The sequence below is a fragment of the Fulmarus glacialis genome, unplaced genomic scaffold (genome assembly GCF_000690835.1).
Source record: "Fulmarus glacialis isolate BGI_N327 unplaced genomic scaffold, ASM69083v1 scaffold16535, whole genome shotgun sequence".
Lineage (NCBI taxonomy): Eukaryota > Metazoa > Chordata > Aves > Procellariiformes > Procellariidae > Fulmarus > Fulmarus glacialis.
Genome location: NW_009211493.1, coordinates 9,321 through 27,580, shown reverse-complemented (window position 1 = coordinate 27,580; position 18,260 = coordinate 9,321). Strand labels below are relative to the sequence as shown.

At 35.9% G+C, this 18,260-nt stretch overlaps 1 protein-coding gene across 1 annotated transcript in view; it reads right to left on the bottom strand.

The window, feature by feature from the left end:
- The window catches only part of ZNF385D (zinc finger protein 385D), a gene marked incomplete at its 5' end in the record, with an annotated part of 63,061 nt that extends 45,650 nt beyond the window's left edge, over positions 1-17,411 (bottom strand). The window contains one exon of the mRNA XM_009577567.1: positions 17,249-17,411. Within this exon, the coding sequence (XP_009575862.1) occupies positions 17,249-17,411 (163 nt within the window). The remainder of the gene's footprint in view (positions 1-17,248) is intronic.
- Positions 17,412-18,260: the final 849 nt, after the last annotated feature.

Genomic DNA, 18,260 nt, shown 5'->3' with positions numbered 1-18,260 from the left:
TATCAACCAGTGATATATGGTAAATATACATTTATAAAATGGGCACTGGGGAAAATTTCTTTAAACATCTCCCTGGTTCTTTGCAAAATTCTACCAATTATAATCCAAACCTTTAGATGCTCTTAAACACATATAAACCATTCAGAAGCTCTAGATGAAATAAATTTCAGTAGTAAGTCTTTAAGGATTCTTCTTCAGGGTACATGCTCTGTGCATCTACAAAACTTCACAAATAGTTTATAAATAATGCTACTATGATGAGTTTCAGCACTTCTTTTAAAGCTGGAAACTATGTGTTTGACATCCGTAAGTATGTCTGATCTGGAAAACAGGCAAGTTTTTGCCATAATTAAAGTGGGAAAACAATAAAAGAAGCTGTACATGACTGTACTGCTAATAAAGTCCTGTGCTTCTCTTTCAGAACCATTCATTTCCTTAGAGACCCAAAAAAGGAATCTTGTCTAGATCGCATTGTTGCTTCACTAGCCTGTAGCTAAGCTAGATTAAGGAAATGCTCCAAATATAAGTGTTATTTGAATTATAGAATCATAGAATGGTTGGGTTGGAAGTGACCTTAAAGATCATCGAGTTCCAAAACCCCCACCATGGGATGTTATTTCTTATATGCAAATTTCCTTCTGAGTAAAAAACCCCAATAGGTTGCCAAAGCACAGCTCTTTTACAAAAGCATATTTGTTCATACATGAAAGAAAGATTTGGGCTGTCAGTTTCTTTATTCTGATATCAGTCCACCATTCGGTACCACACAGATGCATCTTCTTTCCACATCTACTGTGTACAACTCCAAACCAAATTCAATTTCTGGAAGCATGGCCTCTTGGGTGATGATCACACCTGAAGTTAAATTAATTTAAGAAATGTCTTAAACTGGCTGTGAAATGATCAAATATTTAAGTCTCCTAAGATGACTTCTGGTCAATTTATGAACTTTATTGCCAATACTTCAAATATTATACTTCAGTACTTCAGATACTCAGGTCAGATGGCCAAAAAAATCCATTAAAATAAAATAAATAATAATGAATTCTTCAAACGAGGAGTTGAAGACACTAGTAATATACCAGGTTAACTATGAATACTGAAAATAAATATATGTCTTTGCTCAGTTCACATAATGAGAGATATATTTAAAAAAAACAAACCAAAAAACCAAACCAAAACAAAAAACAATTAAAAAAAACCACATCAAAGGTACCACAGAACTTCCTTCCTTTGGTAAAATATCAAATCTTGTCTCTCGATGCAGAGACTGCCCAAATATGTAGTAATGACCTTGAAAAAACTAAGCATGTTCTTCAAACTGGTACTGAAGGACTCAGTAGGTAGAAGGGTGGGCTCAGCCACTGGACAGCACTCCCTGCCAACCGTGAAGCAAGTGTGCACACAATAGCTGTAGCTCAGAGTATGATGACACACTACTAAAGGAAGATAAATGCACTCCCAAATATGTAAGGCTGGAAATGTCAGCAATATATCTCATGAGTTCCATAATGACAGCCATCTTGATTAGATACAGTGTCCACAGTATCTGAGGAAGAGAAAAACACTAAGTTTAAAGTAGCACAGCTCCGTGCAAGAGCAGAAAAGAGAGAAACTGCTCTTTCCAACTTTCTGGTTTGGGTTTTGGGTTTGAGTTTGGTTTTTGGGATTGTCTCTTTGTTTGTGGGTTGGGTTTTTTTTTGCATAAACAGCAGTCCATTACAAACTGAATAAAAATAATACAGGCAGAGGTTGAGGATAACACAAAATATAATGACCTGTTCTGAATGAACCAGATTAGCATCCACAACACTTGGATTATTTTTTTTCCCTCTGCATCATTGTTTTTCCCCTGAGTATTCTCATTTCAAGGGTTTACTTTGAAGTGTCCTGGAAAGTGAAGTTTTGCATTTTTTAACATCTCTTTAGAGTACTAGAAAGACTATTACCTGAAGGAAACAATGAGACAGATTTCCAGTCACAGATGGTTCTTCTAGACTATTACTGACTGACAAAAAGGTAGCACAAAGTGCTACAGTGTTGACAACCACACTGTTAATGCTAATTAGTAGGAGTTGGCTAATTCAAAATCCCATTAATTTTCTTCCTTTGTTTAAAGTTAGCTAGGGATTTTTAAAAGCTTAAAACAAAATGATAGTAGGAGATTGTCATGAAGCAGGCTTCACAGTTGTGATAGAGGACAACCCGGGACCTTGACTTGGAGCTAGACAAACCATTGGATAATTAAAAGGCAGCCCAGTAACAACGCAGCATTTGTGAACAACCACCACAGTGGACAGCTTGAAGAATCCCTTGGCGTAGGAAAAACAGAACCATAAATGAGAAACTCAAATTTTTGTGCAGTGAAACACATGTGACAAATTCTCAACAACAAAAAAGTGATGATTAAAGGTTTAAATTTGCAGTAGCAGGCTGAGTAATTTTCCTTTAAATTTACCCAAACACACTAGTTAAGTACTATTATGTAGTGCGAATATTCAGACAGATTGTTATTTGCCTTTTAAACGATTCAGTGAGCCTTAAATGGGTCTCAAGAAGGCATTCAGGTATCTGCTAAAAACGTGAAAAGGAGATGCAGCCCCTGTGCAAGTGGAGATTGGCCTTCCAAATCTGGCAGGCCAGCGGTTTTGTCAGTATGAACTTTAAGTCTACTCCATTAGTTTCCATGTTGTTCTTCCGTTCATCACGGGCATAATTCACCTGCTCCGCTCAGTAGTGCAGAGAAGTAGCACGCTCGCTGTTGATAGCTGGAGCAGGAGCTGCAGGAGCCATGACACAACATGTACCTCAGGCTGGCAAATTACAGTGAGAAAACAGCAGGAGAAATGAAAGCCCTTTTAGTTCCCCTCTTCATCTTAGTAAATCAGTATCTGACCATCCAGGTATCCAAGTAACGTGTGCATGAATTTATCTACATTTAAACAAAACCAGTCACCTGACTTGTGCTTCCAGAAAAAAATTCTTATAGATGGATTAGTGTGTGTGGATTTTCATGAGGGAAGTGTCAGTCATGAGCTTATTGCCACAAAGGCAATTGTTATTGGGTTAAAAGTTCCCAAATCTTAGCAGTTTGAAATAATAGAGCTGATTCACATTATGAGATACTGCCATCCATGCTACTGATTTTGTACAGAAGCTCTCCCCAAGTAGCATGCTCCCAGGGGCTGTGAGCATCGTCACTCCTGTGCACACACACACTAGAGGTGTCCCCGCTAATGATCTATTAAATTGTGCTGCTGAAGCTCACTTACACTAGTCATACTCTGTGAGGGAGATAACGCACTAACCCTTCTCCAAACCATTGCCCTTGCCCTGTGTCTAGTGGTGTAACAAGGAACTAGCAACTAGGAAGCACGTGGAGGAAAATCATGACAAGGTTGTTTGGCAAGATCTGCCATGTATTTCAAGCTCCCTATGTGTTGCAATCAACAGCCGCTGATATTTCCTTATACTTAGTCATACTCTGTGAGGGAGATAACGCACTAACCCTTCTCCAAACCATTGCCCTTGCCCTGTGTCTAGTGGTGTAACAAGGAACTAGCAACTAGGAAGCACGTGGAGGAAAATCATGACAAGGTTGTTTGGCAAGATCTGCCATGTATTTCAAGCTCCCTATGTGTTGCAATCAACAGCCGCTGATATTTCCTTATACTTCAGGAAATTTCCCTACTGGGAAATGTTGGTTTATTAAGTGCAACTACCACAAGCACATTCAACTAGATGGCTGAAGTGGGTAATCTGTTGATGCAACTTTCAGATGGATCTGTTAAGCTGATGCTAGAAACTTGAGGCTATTAAACAAGCAGAGCAGAAAATGAACCAAAAATAGTAAAAAGCGAAATGCAGCAAAGGAAAGGATTAAAGCTGCATGGCAGCTGTCTCAGGACTCCTCTGATAAGGTGAATGAACTAAAGAGTTAATTCGAGTGCTCTAATGTAAGAAAATGGCTATTTGCAAGCAGAAATGAGATAACTTGGAAAGTGTGATAGAAAAGTCTGATTTTTAAAATTTACATTCTCTGTAATACTTAGCTGGAAACATGCGATATTAAAAGTGATGCTACTACCTATGCTTTGATCAGTGCAGATCTACTGGATTAAATAAGCATATCCTTCCGAATCTCCTAGAATGCTTATTATAGGGCTTAAAACTAGTCAGAGGTGGTACAAGGAAGTGGAAACGGTACTAAATTCTGACTGAAAGAAGTAGGAAGAATTCTTGAAAGTATACAACTTGGGAACTAAAAAATGAATTTTAATTCGCACTTAATTAAAATTCTAGTAATGACAGAAAAAGAAAATACTAAAGCAGGTATAATAATAGAAAGAAATTAGTCTTCCAGAGAAATAAAACATCTTTAATTATCTGGAATCAATTCTGTGACATAATTAAGGACACTGAGACAGGGTACAGGCAGCTTTGCACCAGAAAGCCTTTGTCTATCCAGACAAATCTATACCAGCAATTACAATTTTCTAGGGTTTTATTTAATCAAGCACTATTCACTTGTCCAATCCTGTACAAAACACAGAAAGATAAAATATTATGACCTAGGTAGGACATGCTTCAAGAATCAATTCTTGAGCTTTGAAAATGCATGTTGTTTGACTGAAGGCAAATGAATTGGTCTTACGTTTAAATTTAAGCACTATTAAATTTGCCACATAAAGGACTTCATTACAGAACACCTCAAATGTATAATACACAAGATATGCAGTCTCCAGGCAGCAAAGACTTTTTTTCTGGGAGGAATCAGGAAGACAAATGATATATTTGAAGCCAGAAAAAAATACGTATGTCCACAGTTTTCTCTGACATACAATGGAACATTGCCCAGAGGACTTCCATTATTAGTTCCTGAGTCAAACCTAATCGCTTTGGTCAAATGATTATGAGAATCCCACAGGAGATTTTGTATATGTTATAATCGTTCTCAGTGTTAAAAAGGTTTTGTCTTGATTGTGGAATGAAGGTAACTATTTTCCATTTGCAGTCTTTGGATATTGCCACACCTCCCAACTACTAGGAGTTGCTTTACTATTAGATTGTTGTTTTCATGCAAATTTTTATAATGTAATCAAAATACTGCTTACATTCTCTTTGATAAAGTAAAGTGGAATGCATCTATCTCATTAGGTCTTTCACTATTAAACCATCCTTAAATAATTATATTAGATCTTTCCTAAGTTTCCACTCAATTTGATTATATTCTTTGGAAAAAAATAGACAATATAGTTAATTTACAGTAACAAAAGAAACAAAAATCCTTACATTCCTCCATTATCCTCAGAAAAAGGCTTTTTCACAAAACTTTCTGGAAACATCACTGCACCAGTGGTTCCTGTGTAGCTGATACTTAACCATGTACTCCCAAGTCATCTTCAACTTGACATGAAGCCCCCCAACTTTTCAATGAATTCTTTATTGTTCTTTCCTGAGAACAATACATTTTGTCGTATTAAAAGCATTTGATTCACTGAATCTCCAGCTCATCTTTATTACTTGCCCAGAACTCTAGTTTTTGTGCCATTTTCAATTTGTAAAGACTTTATAATTCCTTGCAGGTAACTGATGATGTAAGATTAGACTGGAGTTAAGATCCTATTCCAAAAGGATTTCACTGGAATATTTCTACACCAACTTGTACCTCGTGATTGCATTCCAAGGCCTATAATTAGCAGGCTTAAATCCACTTAATATGTTCCATATTCATGCTGTATCATTCCAGTATCTCAGATAATTGTTAACCTCTGCACATTCTAGAGCCGTGCAAACACAAAGCATCAGCATGTTTATCCTTTATCAATCAAATATGTAATCTCATAAAAACAATTTTGGGTAGGAAAGCCTAACTTTCTATCAATTCATATTCATTGTCATTATATAATCGATCTCATTTACTTCAGTACTTAAGTCCCCTGTGAGCTGTTGCTTTATTTTTCCAAAGATTGGTGTCAGGCTGATAGACCTATAAATACTGGATTTATCCTGTTTACCTTTTTTGAATACTGACACAACATTAACTTTCTTCTAGTTCTCTGGATTTTCTACCGTGTCTACAATGTACAGAAAAACATAACAGTTTATCCAGAAGCTCTTTATCTGCTTCTTTTAAAACTTTCATATGCAACTTTTCCTGATCTGTTGTTTAATTTAGTACTTGTGGTTAAATACAGTTAATGTTACCATTAGCATGGAAAGCATTTAAACATCAACATTATCATCAAGTTTACATATGTAAGCTGTTTTTTTCCCTTCTCAAATCAAATCTATCAGCCACAGTTCCTTGGTTCCTGTTACTCTTAAAAGCGCCTTTTTATTTCCCTTGATGAGCCTATATTTATTCTTGCATCCATTTGTTTCCTATAACAATATTCTGTAGTCCTTAATTTCTAATTTACATAAATTGTTCTAGCTCCTTTGATATTAATTCCGCTATGGACATGCCATAAAACAAGAGTTTTAATACTGGTAGACTGCTATTTGATGTATCACAGTGGAGTATAGAATACACAAAAACGAAATGAGAAATACACAATAATTCTTCAAGATGTTTGAAACACTATATGGATTTTCAGAATAAGAGACTCTTAACAAACCTATTCTGAAGTTATAGGTGTGGCCTACCTGTAAGCAAACCATTTAGTACATGGAAAACTACATTAAGTCTAAGAAGCACAGGGTTCAGGTGCATGAAGACCAACCGCATGTTTACTTTCCTCCTCAAACAGATATTGCAGTCACAGCTATGCTTTGTCTCAAGATAATTTGATGTTTGCTGGTGCTGAAGATACCTTACTAAACTTAAGCTTAGCTTAGGTTTATTTATATGATTTACAACTGCAGTGCCAGCAAACCTTAAAACACCTAGATGTTAGATGATTTTTTGTATTTTTCCATATATTCAATAATTCAAAACACAATAAATTTCTTATTCTTTTTTTTTTTTTTTTTTAGGGGTAAGGAAGGGGGACAATGTCAGGAACCGAGAAAGTATTTGGTCCTGTCTGATATTTTAGTTTGTTTTATCTTTGACTGGTACCAAATATAAAATGATATTTGCAAAGTCTAACTCCATTAATACAGTAAGTGGAAGGTATATTTTAGCAAAGAATGACATAGTACAAAAGAATTTCACCTATGAGAGTCCTCCAGCTGAGGAAAGAAATCACTGATCTGCTAATAAACATCATTGTTTCAAAATAAAATTGTTCTTAAGAGTCTTACAGTAGTTTTGAACAGTTCTTAGTTTTGGCCTATTTCTGAAAATGCCTACTCTATGTACATAGGGTAGTCTGTTTCTAGAAATAATGATTTCTGCTGTGCTGAGCTCTTGTAACATGAATGGCCAATGAAATGGACTGGGTAAAGCAGATTCCCTCATGTTTTTTAATACAACTGTTCCAGCTCCAGTTGTCTTTAGATCACTCTGAATGGTGCTATAAAGGCATCGTATAGCAATGGCTCCAAACGTTTAGCACAGTACATTTACTCATACTCTTAACCACATTCTCGTCCTTTATTGGTTTAGGCATGGCAAGAATATGACATGAACAACAAAAGCAAATAATCTAAGCAAGCTCTAAAGCATCTTTGGAGATGAGGTCGCCTTTGCCTTAGAAATGTCCAACACAAAACAAAACCAGTCCTCAAACAGATAACAAACAACTACTTCCTATTTCTACATTGTCCAGCCAATATGATGTCAGCTTGAAAAAACATGGGTCATTTAAATGAAGACCTACCTACTCTTCTGTTGCCCTCAAAGCAGACCCTTCTCATCTGAAAAATTCCAGACTTGCAAAAACTGACCACCTATCTGAGAGCATTGGATCAAGAAGTTTCTGCTCCACTCCAAACTAGCCCATAAACGGACAAAATAAACAATTACGCAATAGTTAACAGGCTTCTGAATCTGATGTTTTACAGAAAAAAACTTGAAAGGGGATCTAGGACTGCAATACCATAATTTTTTTGAAATCCCAATGGCTAGAACTGCGGAATCTTCAGACCCATCCTACTAGGTAGTGTCAATGCCATTCCCAACATAACAACAAAACACACCATGAAGAACGAGTCTTTAAGCAGATACATGCTACGGTGATTGATCCAGTTTTTACAGCAATACTGGTAAGTAACTGATAAACAGATACCTGATAAACAGAAGATTACTCCCAAGATTTCTAGTAGTTACAACTATGGGCATGCAGCAACCAAGCTGACATTTCCCAGAGATTCTATGAAAGACCCTATTTAATATTTCAATAGAAAACACTTTTCAGACCTACAAACAATACCATTGTTAGTACTGGACCTTCATACTGATTCAATAGGCTGATACAGATGTTGTGACTGACAGCAGTTCCTATCTGCAGGATTATTCAAGCATAAAATTGTTGTCAAGGCAATCCCAATCAAAAGCAGCTGCGTCCACAGAAAACATGGTGCTCATATGACGAAGCTCTCAGCGTACGTAGATGCAAACAAAGAAGGATTTTCATGCACATTCATGATCAATTGAGGCACACATAAATTACACATAAATTTTTATGTAGCCATTTAGCTACACTCTGAAAGAAAGAAAAAGCCCTAGTCCTACACAGAGATCGAAAGAGAAGCTATTGTCTTCCAAATTACCATTGAGCTCTAATGCAAAATTGGTACAACAGTCTGTGGAATGCTGATAACATTTTGTGCTGCAGTTAACTACAGATTGTCCGAAGTATGGAAAAGTCAAATCATAGGTGATTTAAAGTGAAAGATGTAGCACGGTTAAATTTTACTGGTTTGGGCTGAATTTTCCAAGCATGTGATTAAGAGAACTGATAGCTGTGAATCAGTAATCTCTAATTTCCAAGCAAATGACAAGAGAATCAGAAAATAAGAACATCTCTTTCAGACTATAGTTTCTTTTAAAGATTTTTCATTCAAATAAAATTAAAAAAGAAAAATTTGAACTTTCAGAATTGGGTGATTGGTAAGTGAGCCATGAAGTCATATAGCTGACTCTGAAATCCATCTGTGTTGTGCTAATCACCAAGCAATTACTCCTCATTTATTATTTCACACTTGCAACTTTGGAATGCTCCACCCAAAATATCTCAGACAAGTTAATATAAAGTAAAAATTCTTACAAATTCAAGCTTCAAGGTCAGTGTTCCATTTTGATGTGTACTAAAACATTGACTTGCAAAGGAAATCAATTTACATCCAGGATCTCACAAGCCTAAACACAGAATTAGCCTGTTAATTCTGCTGTGCCCTAAGCAATGCTGAAATGATCTGAAGAAATCACTTGCCAAAACAAAAGCACACTTTACGATATAATAAAGCATATGGAAACAAAACAACTGCTAAGTTATACAAAGAGACTGCACTGAATTGTCTTCTTAGATTAAACATCCTTAACATAATAATTACATATACAAGGGTATCCACAGCCTAAGCTGTACCAGCAAATTGCACACTGGGATCATACAGTAAATTGTTTCTGCATCCACCAGCAGATTCTGAATAGTATTAAACACTATTTTGAATTTTAAATACAGTTGACGTTTGTATCATTATTAGAAATAGAATTTCTTTTAGTTAGAAAAGATTACAAGAAAATCTGCTGTCTATAAAAATGCTAATAAATAGGCAGTGGCACTTTTAATTAAATATATATTAATGTCATAAATACAGCAGTATGTCTTCCTCAGCTTTCCTTAAGAAGGGAGAAGATAGGGTGGTTTGCCATTAAGAACAAAGTATTAAACAAATAACTCGAACAGTAAATGATAAAATAGGGTAGCTACACCAAGCAACGTCAGAAATAATCCAGTAAGTCTTAATATATGGAAGCCCTCATAAATCTTAAAGCCTACCCATCACCAAAATGTATGTTTATAATAAAAAAAGAAAATAAGCTCAAAAGCTGAATGTAAGGGAGATAAAATGAAAGTCGAAATAAAAGGAAAGCAGAGATAAGAGGAAACTGATTTTCATTTTTAAATGGGAGTTCCTTTCCATTACAGGTTCTGGAGCTGAACCAGGAACTGCACAAATACATCTATGTACAGAGCTAACATACACGTGGCTTTGACTATCTAAGTGATAAAAGAAAGCAAGCAAGATGGGCTAATCCATGATATCGGAGGAAACAACAGTTAATTACCTGTCTTGAACAAAGAAGGGCAAATATTACAAACAAACATGCAGAAACATATTTATATAAATATATTCAAAGATTATTTCTTCTTATTTTTAAATGCAACTGCTGTAGTACTAGTCAATGTTGTCCTTCTATAAAAATTCATACGACCAAGATTTCACTTGAGCACTTCGTTTGAAAACTTTTTCCTACAATTTAGAGCAGAAGTTTTGAATCTTAAATAAAACAGCACATACCGACTAATAGCAAAGAGTCCCTTGACTCCTTACTAGAGACCTGAAAAAGACACAATATTCTAATAGGACGTGTTCACTAGGACACCTATGGTTGAATGTAACATGAGAAAGATGAAGTTAATATTTTAATACTAAACAATACATACTCCAGCAGTCTACCTTTATTAGGTAATAATTTTCTTTCCATGCCTAAAAAATGAGATGAGAAAAAGGTTCATGTTTGTTTAAAAACAAACAAACAAAAAAAATCAAGAAACTTCTCGTCGATTGGAAATCTAAAAGCTATTCAAAAGCATATTAAAATTTCCACTTGACAGACAGAAATAGCGTCATTTGTTACATGATCATTCAGAATTAACTAACACAACTCAGATTTTGAACACTGAGCATCAAATTCTTACAGAGCAATTCATGATTCAGTTAAAAAGGATCAAAACCTGTGGAAAAAAAAATTGGACACATGGAAGGAAAGGGCAATTTGGCCACTGAGGTTGGAAATTGTCTCAGCTAACTTTAAGTATCACCGTAGCAGTTTATATCTAACCTAGTTACCAGAGGCATTTTTTTATACTTTTTCTCAGGCCTTCACCATTCATCTAATTTATTACAGATGTTTACTTTAGAATAAGATGAATTGTGCCCTAGACTTCATTGACATGATTTCCTCTCACACTAAGGAGAAGCCAGTGCAATTAGCATCAATGTGTCTATAGTTGGTCAAAGAAATTCCACCTAGGCTTTCAATGAATATTATGTTTAATAACCTCTGCCCTTCTCTCCTTCATATATTCAATAAAACCAAAAGTACCGATGAACAGTCTAAGCAGTTCAGTAGATTTCATTCTGTTAAAAGAGTCCTTGCTTTTGAAGCTGAGTTCTCCATCTCAGTAATGGCATAAGACATCCTGCATACTGTGCAACACGTTATTGCCACTCCCTACGTATCTACAGACCAACTTCAGTTCCAGTGTAAGCTGATGTTAAGGCAACAGATCTGCGTTAGCTTTTATTCCCAGTATCTGTAGACTGTTGAGTCATCCCACAGTTAAAGGTTGCAAGGGTGACAAAATGCACTATGGAATTATTAGAAAAGGCCCAATACAGGAAGACAACACAGTATATAACAGGGCATGAAGTATACTTAAAACAAATAAAACAGCTCTGAAAATAAAAACTTTGAATTCATCACGTATTTCAACAGAAAGACATAAAGAAACAATTTAAAATGCAAGAGAAAGAGCTTTACACTTCAATCAGGTCCCATCAATGATCTTTTTCTAATTTTAATTGCATGTGAAATACCTTTTATAACAGTAATGCATGTTACATAAATTCAATGTGATTTGCCTGATGGGAAACTAGTGTAAACATATTAAAGCCATGCATTAGCAGAATTTAGAAATTTGGATAAGTCTTACTCATTTCCATTTTAGTTCTTTTCTTTGAGCCTATTCTTATTTTTTTCTTAGTTTCTTATTTCTCATCTTTACAAAAAGACACAAAGGATAACAGAAAACATGCTGGATAACCCGCCAGGCTCAAAGGGTTGCGGTCACCAACACAAAGCTGGAGACCAGTCCCAATTCCGCCAGGAATTGATATTGGTGCCAATATTGTTTAAAGTCTTCATTAATGACCCAGACAATGGGACAGAGAGCACCCTCAACAAGTTTGCTGATGATAAAAAACTGGTACACCAGATGGGTGCGTTCAGAGGGACCTGGACAGGCTGGAGAAATGGGACAACAGGAGTCGCTTGAAGTTCAACAAAGGGAAATGCAAAAGTCACACAACAGGGAAGCGTAACCCTACACACCAGTCTGGGCTGCGGGCTGACTGTCTGGAAAGCAGCTTTGTGGAGGAGGACCTGGGATCCTGCTGGACACCACTTGAAACATAAGCCAGCAGTGTGTATAAATACCTGATGGGGTCAGGGGCAGGGAGTGAAAAAGACAGAGCCAGAGACTCTTCAGTGGCGCCCAGTGACAGGACAAGACACAACAGGCACAAACTGAAATACAGGAGATTGGTCTTAAATACAAGAAAAAACTTCTTTCCTCTTCTTTACTCTGAGGGTGGTCAAACACTAGAATGGGTTGCCCAGCAAAAGGTTGTGAAGATATTCAAAACTCAACTGAAAAAGATACTGAGCATCCTGCTCTAGCTGACTCTGCTTTAACCTGTAGGGGTGGCCTTGTCAATCTCCAGATGTCCCTTTTGAGGTCCCTTCACAGAACCTCAAAAATTACATGATCTTCTGGTATTTGTGGCTGCCAAACTCCAACATATCTTCCTGAACCTCTCCATTTCATGCCATTTTCCTTTCTTCCTCCTTCAAAGTTTACCCTGACTTACCACATCATTTCTGATTTCTTTCTCCTTCCTGCCTTCCTTTTTTATGCCCAAGACCTTGTCAGACTGAGTGCTCTCTCCCACTCCACCTGCTCTCCATTTCAGAATTATCCCAGCTGGACTGAAATTGTTATTTCAGGAAATATCCTATCTGCTGACCAGAAATATCCTATCACTTAGATAAAAAGAAAAAGAAAAAAAAAAAGGAGTGGAAAGAGGTAACACAACTAAAATTTTCCCACAGAGAAGAATTTTCATATGTGCCAGTGAAAGAAAAATAAGAGAACTTATGCTTTCTCCCATGCTGTTACCCACACATATGTTCAGTATCTGACAAAAAAACCCTCCTGCTTTTCCTTCTAATCCATCCTTCAGTGTTTTCATTTCTTGTTATGCCTTTATCACTTGAACATGTTTATGCTACTGCTCTTTTGAAACACCTGCCTATTACATTAACAGTGTCTATCTCCCTAAGCTGTCTCTCATCTTATGTGTAGACTGTGAGCTCTTTAGGACAGGCGCCAGTATTTTGTTCTATGACAGCACGGGGGTCTCTTAGCTATTAAGACTGTACTAATGATAGACGATCTTGTCTGTGCTTTGGCCCAGATACACACTTTTTCTGTTGATCACATTTTTCTCTGTTTTTAAGAGCTGTTCATTGCATTTAAGGATTTAAGACGTAGTGTATAACATTCAAAAGCAACACCAAAGACTTTGCCATAGTGATGGCTCCCAATGACATGTTTTCCCCCCTTGGAAAGGTCTATTCCTTCTTCTCCGTTGATAACAAATGATCTAACTAATGCTGAATTCTCTGCTGAATGAATAAATAAATAAATAAAAATAGCCCAAATCTTCAAGATCTAATTTGTGATAATGTGGTCATGGAGAGTCCTTTTTAACTTCAAATAGCTTTGGAAAAGATCAATATTTAGACATATGCCACAACTATAGGGATATAATTTTACAAGGATATAATCTTGGACACTCAGTCTAGATTTAAAAAATCCAAGTGCGGGATAATGACTTTACTGGACAGGACATATAGTTAGGATGATAGAACACAGTCTATCTAAATATATTCTGAAAGGTGTTCCTAAGGTATCTGTCTCTACAGCCAAAGTGAAGGGTGAAGCATCTTTATGAGGAAAATATATCTTGGCAGAAAGGAGGAGCAATTTGTAAAGCTATCAAGGACATTTAACAACTTTATGTCAGGGAATATGTATGCATGTATGCTAATATATGGTGAAAATATGAATTTTTATTGTCACCCCTGAATTGGAGAATCAAGAAATATTGAAATCTGGCTTGTATATTACCATAAAGTGGGCTTGTCTTTGGAATGGTCATGCTTTCTGTTTTTCTGTCCTGAGTTACTACAGGTATCACATAATAAGTGGTAAATATAGATGAAAGAAGAATGTTAAATAATAGAACTGGTAACAAAGTTCCCACACGTTGAGAATGGCATTGTCCATTATGTGACTGCCAACATAACTCTTCATGATATTTCATTCCCCCAAAGATTTCTCAAGTTCAAGCCTTCTAATAATTCTAAAAGTTTGTTTAAAGGGGTAAAAAAAAATAGCAACTTTCACAGAATGAAACATATTTTATATTTTCTCCTTAACACATAGTTTAACCACCAGGAATCATTTATGAAAGGTTTTAAGGAGTCCACTTACATTGTGGGTTGCAGAGTCTCCATTATTTATTGCAATAACACATGCTGGCACCACGTCTAACAAAATAGTTCCAGAATAAGCAACATAACAAATTGCTGCTTTAGCTCTTGAATCAGTTTGTATACTGTGTGGTCTTTTTCATAATCTTCATTGCATAGCACTGCAGATTTCCTGGTGACGTGTTGTTTGCTGGAGCTGCTAAGGGTACACAGAACCAGTGAACTGAAGTCCTGACCAATGTGCTGTGACTGACATGTAATTCACCATTTAATCACTGCTGTACATGATATATTGGAGGTGATATGAACATGACGCTATCCTCAGTGTATTTGGGATCAAGTATTAAACTTTAGCAGAGAGCTTTAAAATACTGTGAAAAAAGCTTTTGTTCTGAATGATCACAAGTGCAGGGACTTAGTAACAGAATTTATTTCTAGTTATGAAAGATTGATTGATGAATTATATTCATTAGTACTATTCCCTCAGAACTGCATATTACTATCAGAATATTTGACTTTTACAGCAATCATTTACAAATGTGCAAACTCACACAACGCAGTATATTCTGATGTTATTCTGGCTTTCAGAAACCATTTTGCCCTTAAAAGTTCTATCATGCAAATATAAGACTCAGAACAACTGGAAAGGAAACAAAATCTGATTTATGAAATTTGTAACTTGTCACGTTTAATAGAAAATTTCATTCTTTTGGCTATCCAAAATGTTCTTTTTTTTTTTCTTTCTTTTTTTTTCCCTGCTATGCATACGTGCTTGATTCTACAAAGCATAATTTACACCAGGGATGCTATTCTACTGCCAGTCACATCAATGCTGACCTGTAGTAACCTCATTTGGACAGAACCGGCCACCTTTCTTTGAATGCCACCGGTTGAACAGGGCTTTTGCCAGCAGTTGAATATGGCTCTCAGTATTTTGTAAAATTGTCAGATTTTGGCTTGTTTGTCAATTAACACCAATACGTGTCTTTTAGAATGCCATTAAGGTCAGAACTTCTAACATAGAATACATATGTAAACATGTACATACATATATGTATACACACATCCCATGAAATTAGTCCAGGAAGTCACAAACAATGTGTAAAGCTGAGGAAACTCCTGCATAGGCCACTGCTTTCGTGTGCAACTAGATTTCTGATGTTTTCTTACTTATGCCGATATAAAAACTGATTTGTACTACTGACCTCGGATACAAGACAGTTCATATATCTTGTCAGGGATCTAATTCAAAGCCTGATGGAAAGACTCAGAGACTTGTTTTAAGGCACCTTGGAAAATCCTTCAAACTTACACAGCATAAGATAAAAGCTTTTGAATAATACATTTTAAAGCTTAAAAAGATCTCTTTTTTCTTCAGTTATTTTCTCCAACCCCTAGATCATATTTTGTAAACAATAGATCAGTCTTTCCATACAACATCCCCCTTTCTGTTCTGAACATGACAACAGGTAACAGCAAGAGAAACTTTTAAAGGTATTTGAATGTTTAGAAACACATATATTTTCATAAATAACTTTTGACATTGTTCCTATTCTACCATGCTTCATTTCTTTCATCATAGAAACAAAAGTACTCAGAATATTTTCTTTCTTTCTTCTTTTTTTTTGGTAACAAACACGAAAATAATTTAACAATTGTTTTTTAAAGCCATCCCATTATAATTAGGATATAAATCTCCATAAAAACATATGCTGTCTATAATAAAGGGCTACAACAGAGATATAGATACAGAGAGAGAAAGACATAGAGGTATCTGTCTATAACAAATATAGCAAAGATGTATCTTAAGGAAAGTACTACATATGTCTGCAAGGTACTTTTTTGTTATACTATAATTGGTTAGTGCACATCCATTTACAATGCTAAACTTACTGCATCAGAAGTGGTTCCAAATGAGCAGTTTTCAGCATCAGTAGAAAGGTGTCTGTTGTTTCACAGCTTTGTTTTTTTTGCCGCGGCTGTTTTTGGCTTATTTAGGGAAGAGGGGTTGATTATGACTAAATGTGCAAACTGCATCCCTTCATACACAAAACCAGTCATACCTTGTGAGATACTAGACTACCCTTCAGTGAGTTTACAACCTTTCCCGTACAATAGCCACATATTTAAAATGTGAGCTTAATCAAATCCTGTTGACTTTACCAAATACTCTCATAGATTTTATTTGCAAAGGAGTACCTTTTACCCACACAATAATTTAAAGGATATTATTTCAGTCTGAAGACTCGTTTAAGCAGAATAATTGGCATCAATAGCACTTACCTGACTGTGTGGAATAGAGGTTATACAGCTATTTTCCAGCTCAAAATCATGCAATAGCCATTTTAAAAAAATAATGCAATGTTTGAAATTTATGAAAATTGGTTTTTACTAACAATGCTTTTAAAATAAGAGGCTTCTAGACACAAGTAGTGCAATTTGCTATATTGTGGTTAAAAGAAATGTGCCATATGTAATTATTTATAGAGAGATACTGCATACAGACTAGAAGGTTTAGATCAGTTGATATGTAATAGTTTAGCCACTATAAAAATTACTCCAGTCATGAGTATTGCATTCTGTCCTAAAAGAATGACAAGCCTCTTTTCACTAAGAGAAATTGGTTACATGACTATCATACTCTTACGAGCCTACTGAAAGGACTAAAAGAAATCAATATCACACAGAAAGATGGATCGAGCATGAATCAATGTGGCAAGCACATAACGAAACAGACATGGAGTTAAACAAGAAAAAAACCAAAACAAACGAAACCAACAAAGATTGTCGCTTAACCTGTTTTGTCAGAGCTGGTATTGATGGTATTGGTAGTGATGGAAGTGAAGGTAGTCTTTGCGCTGTCCTTGGTAGTAACAGATTTCTGCTTATTTTTCATGGCTTCCAGTGCTTTGAGCTTCTTGGCATGTTTAGTGCCTTTGTAGTGGGCCGCAGCCTGGCTCTACAAAGGAGAACAAAATGAACCATGCAATCAGGCTCATTTCTAAACTGGCATTCTCTGTATTAGTACAAATACAGACTACCTTTCAATAATGGGTACCATTCACATTATCCAAGTAGTGACCAAACAGAAAATTATATTTAGAATGATGCTCGGAAAACAATGGATAAAATACTCAATTCGATAAATACAGTATATTACTGTATAACAGTATATTACTTTCAGACCAAAATAAGGTTGTTTTAGTTCACCATGCTACCATTAGTTTTTCTACCAAGACTTTTTTTGCTTTTGCATAAAAAAAAAATTAATTCTCAGGCAATGGGGAGGAAGGCACTCTCCTCCCAGTAGCTTTGCACTTTTCCAGTTTCTATTTCAAACTAGAGATTTTGTCAAAGCTTCCTTCAAAGAACAGTTTACTTTTAACAGTGGTATCAGGAACTTCTCAGCAAAGACTGACAGTAAAAAACAAACCAAAAAACCCTCAAACCAAAACCAAAGCCCAAACAAAGGAAAGCAAAACATAGAACACTCTTCAAAGCCCATCACCAAAGATTTAACTGAATGTGAGGCAGACATGCAATTAGCTGGCTTTCTTAAAAAAAAAAAAGGGTTACTTTTGTCCACCTGCTACAAAAGGTAGTGTTTGAAATTCAAAGCCAGGAGCATCCTTTCAAAGAAGAAAGCTCACACAAATCCTGTCACAGTCCCAAATATGTTTGGCTACTTGATATTGTTAAGCTAAAATAGATTTGTATGTGCACTGCTATTAAGATTTATGTATTACACTGAAAGTATCTTTATTATTCTAAGAGTTAATACCAACTTTTCTTCATTTATTTTATGTTG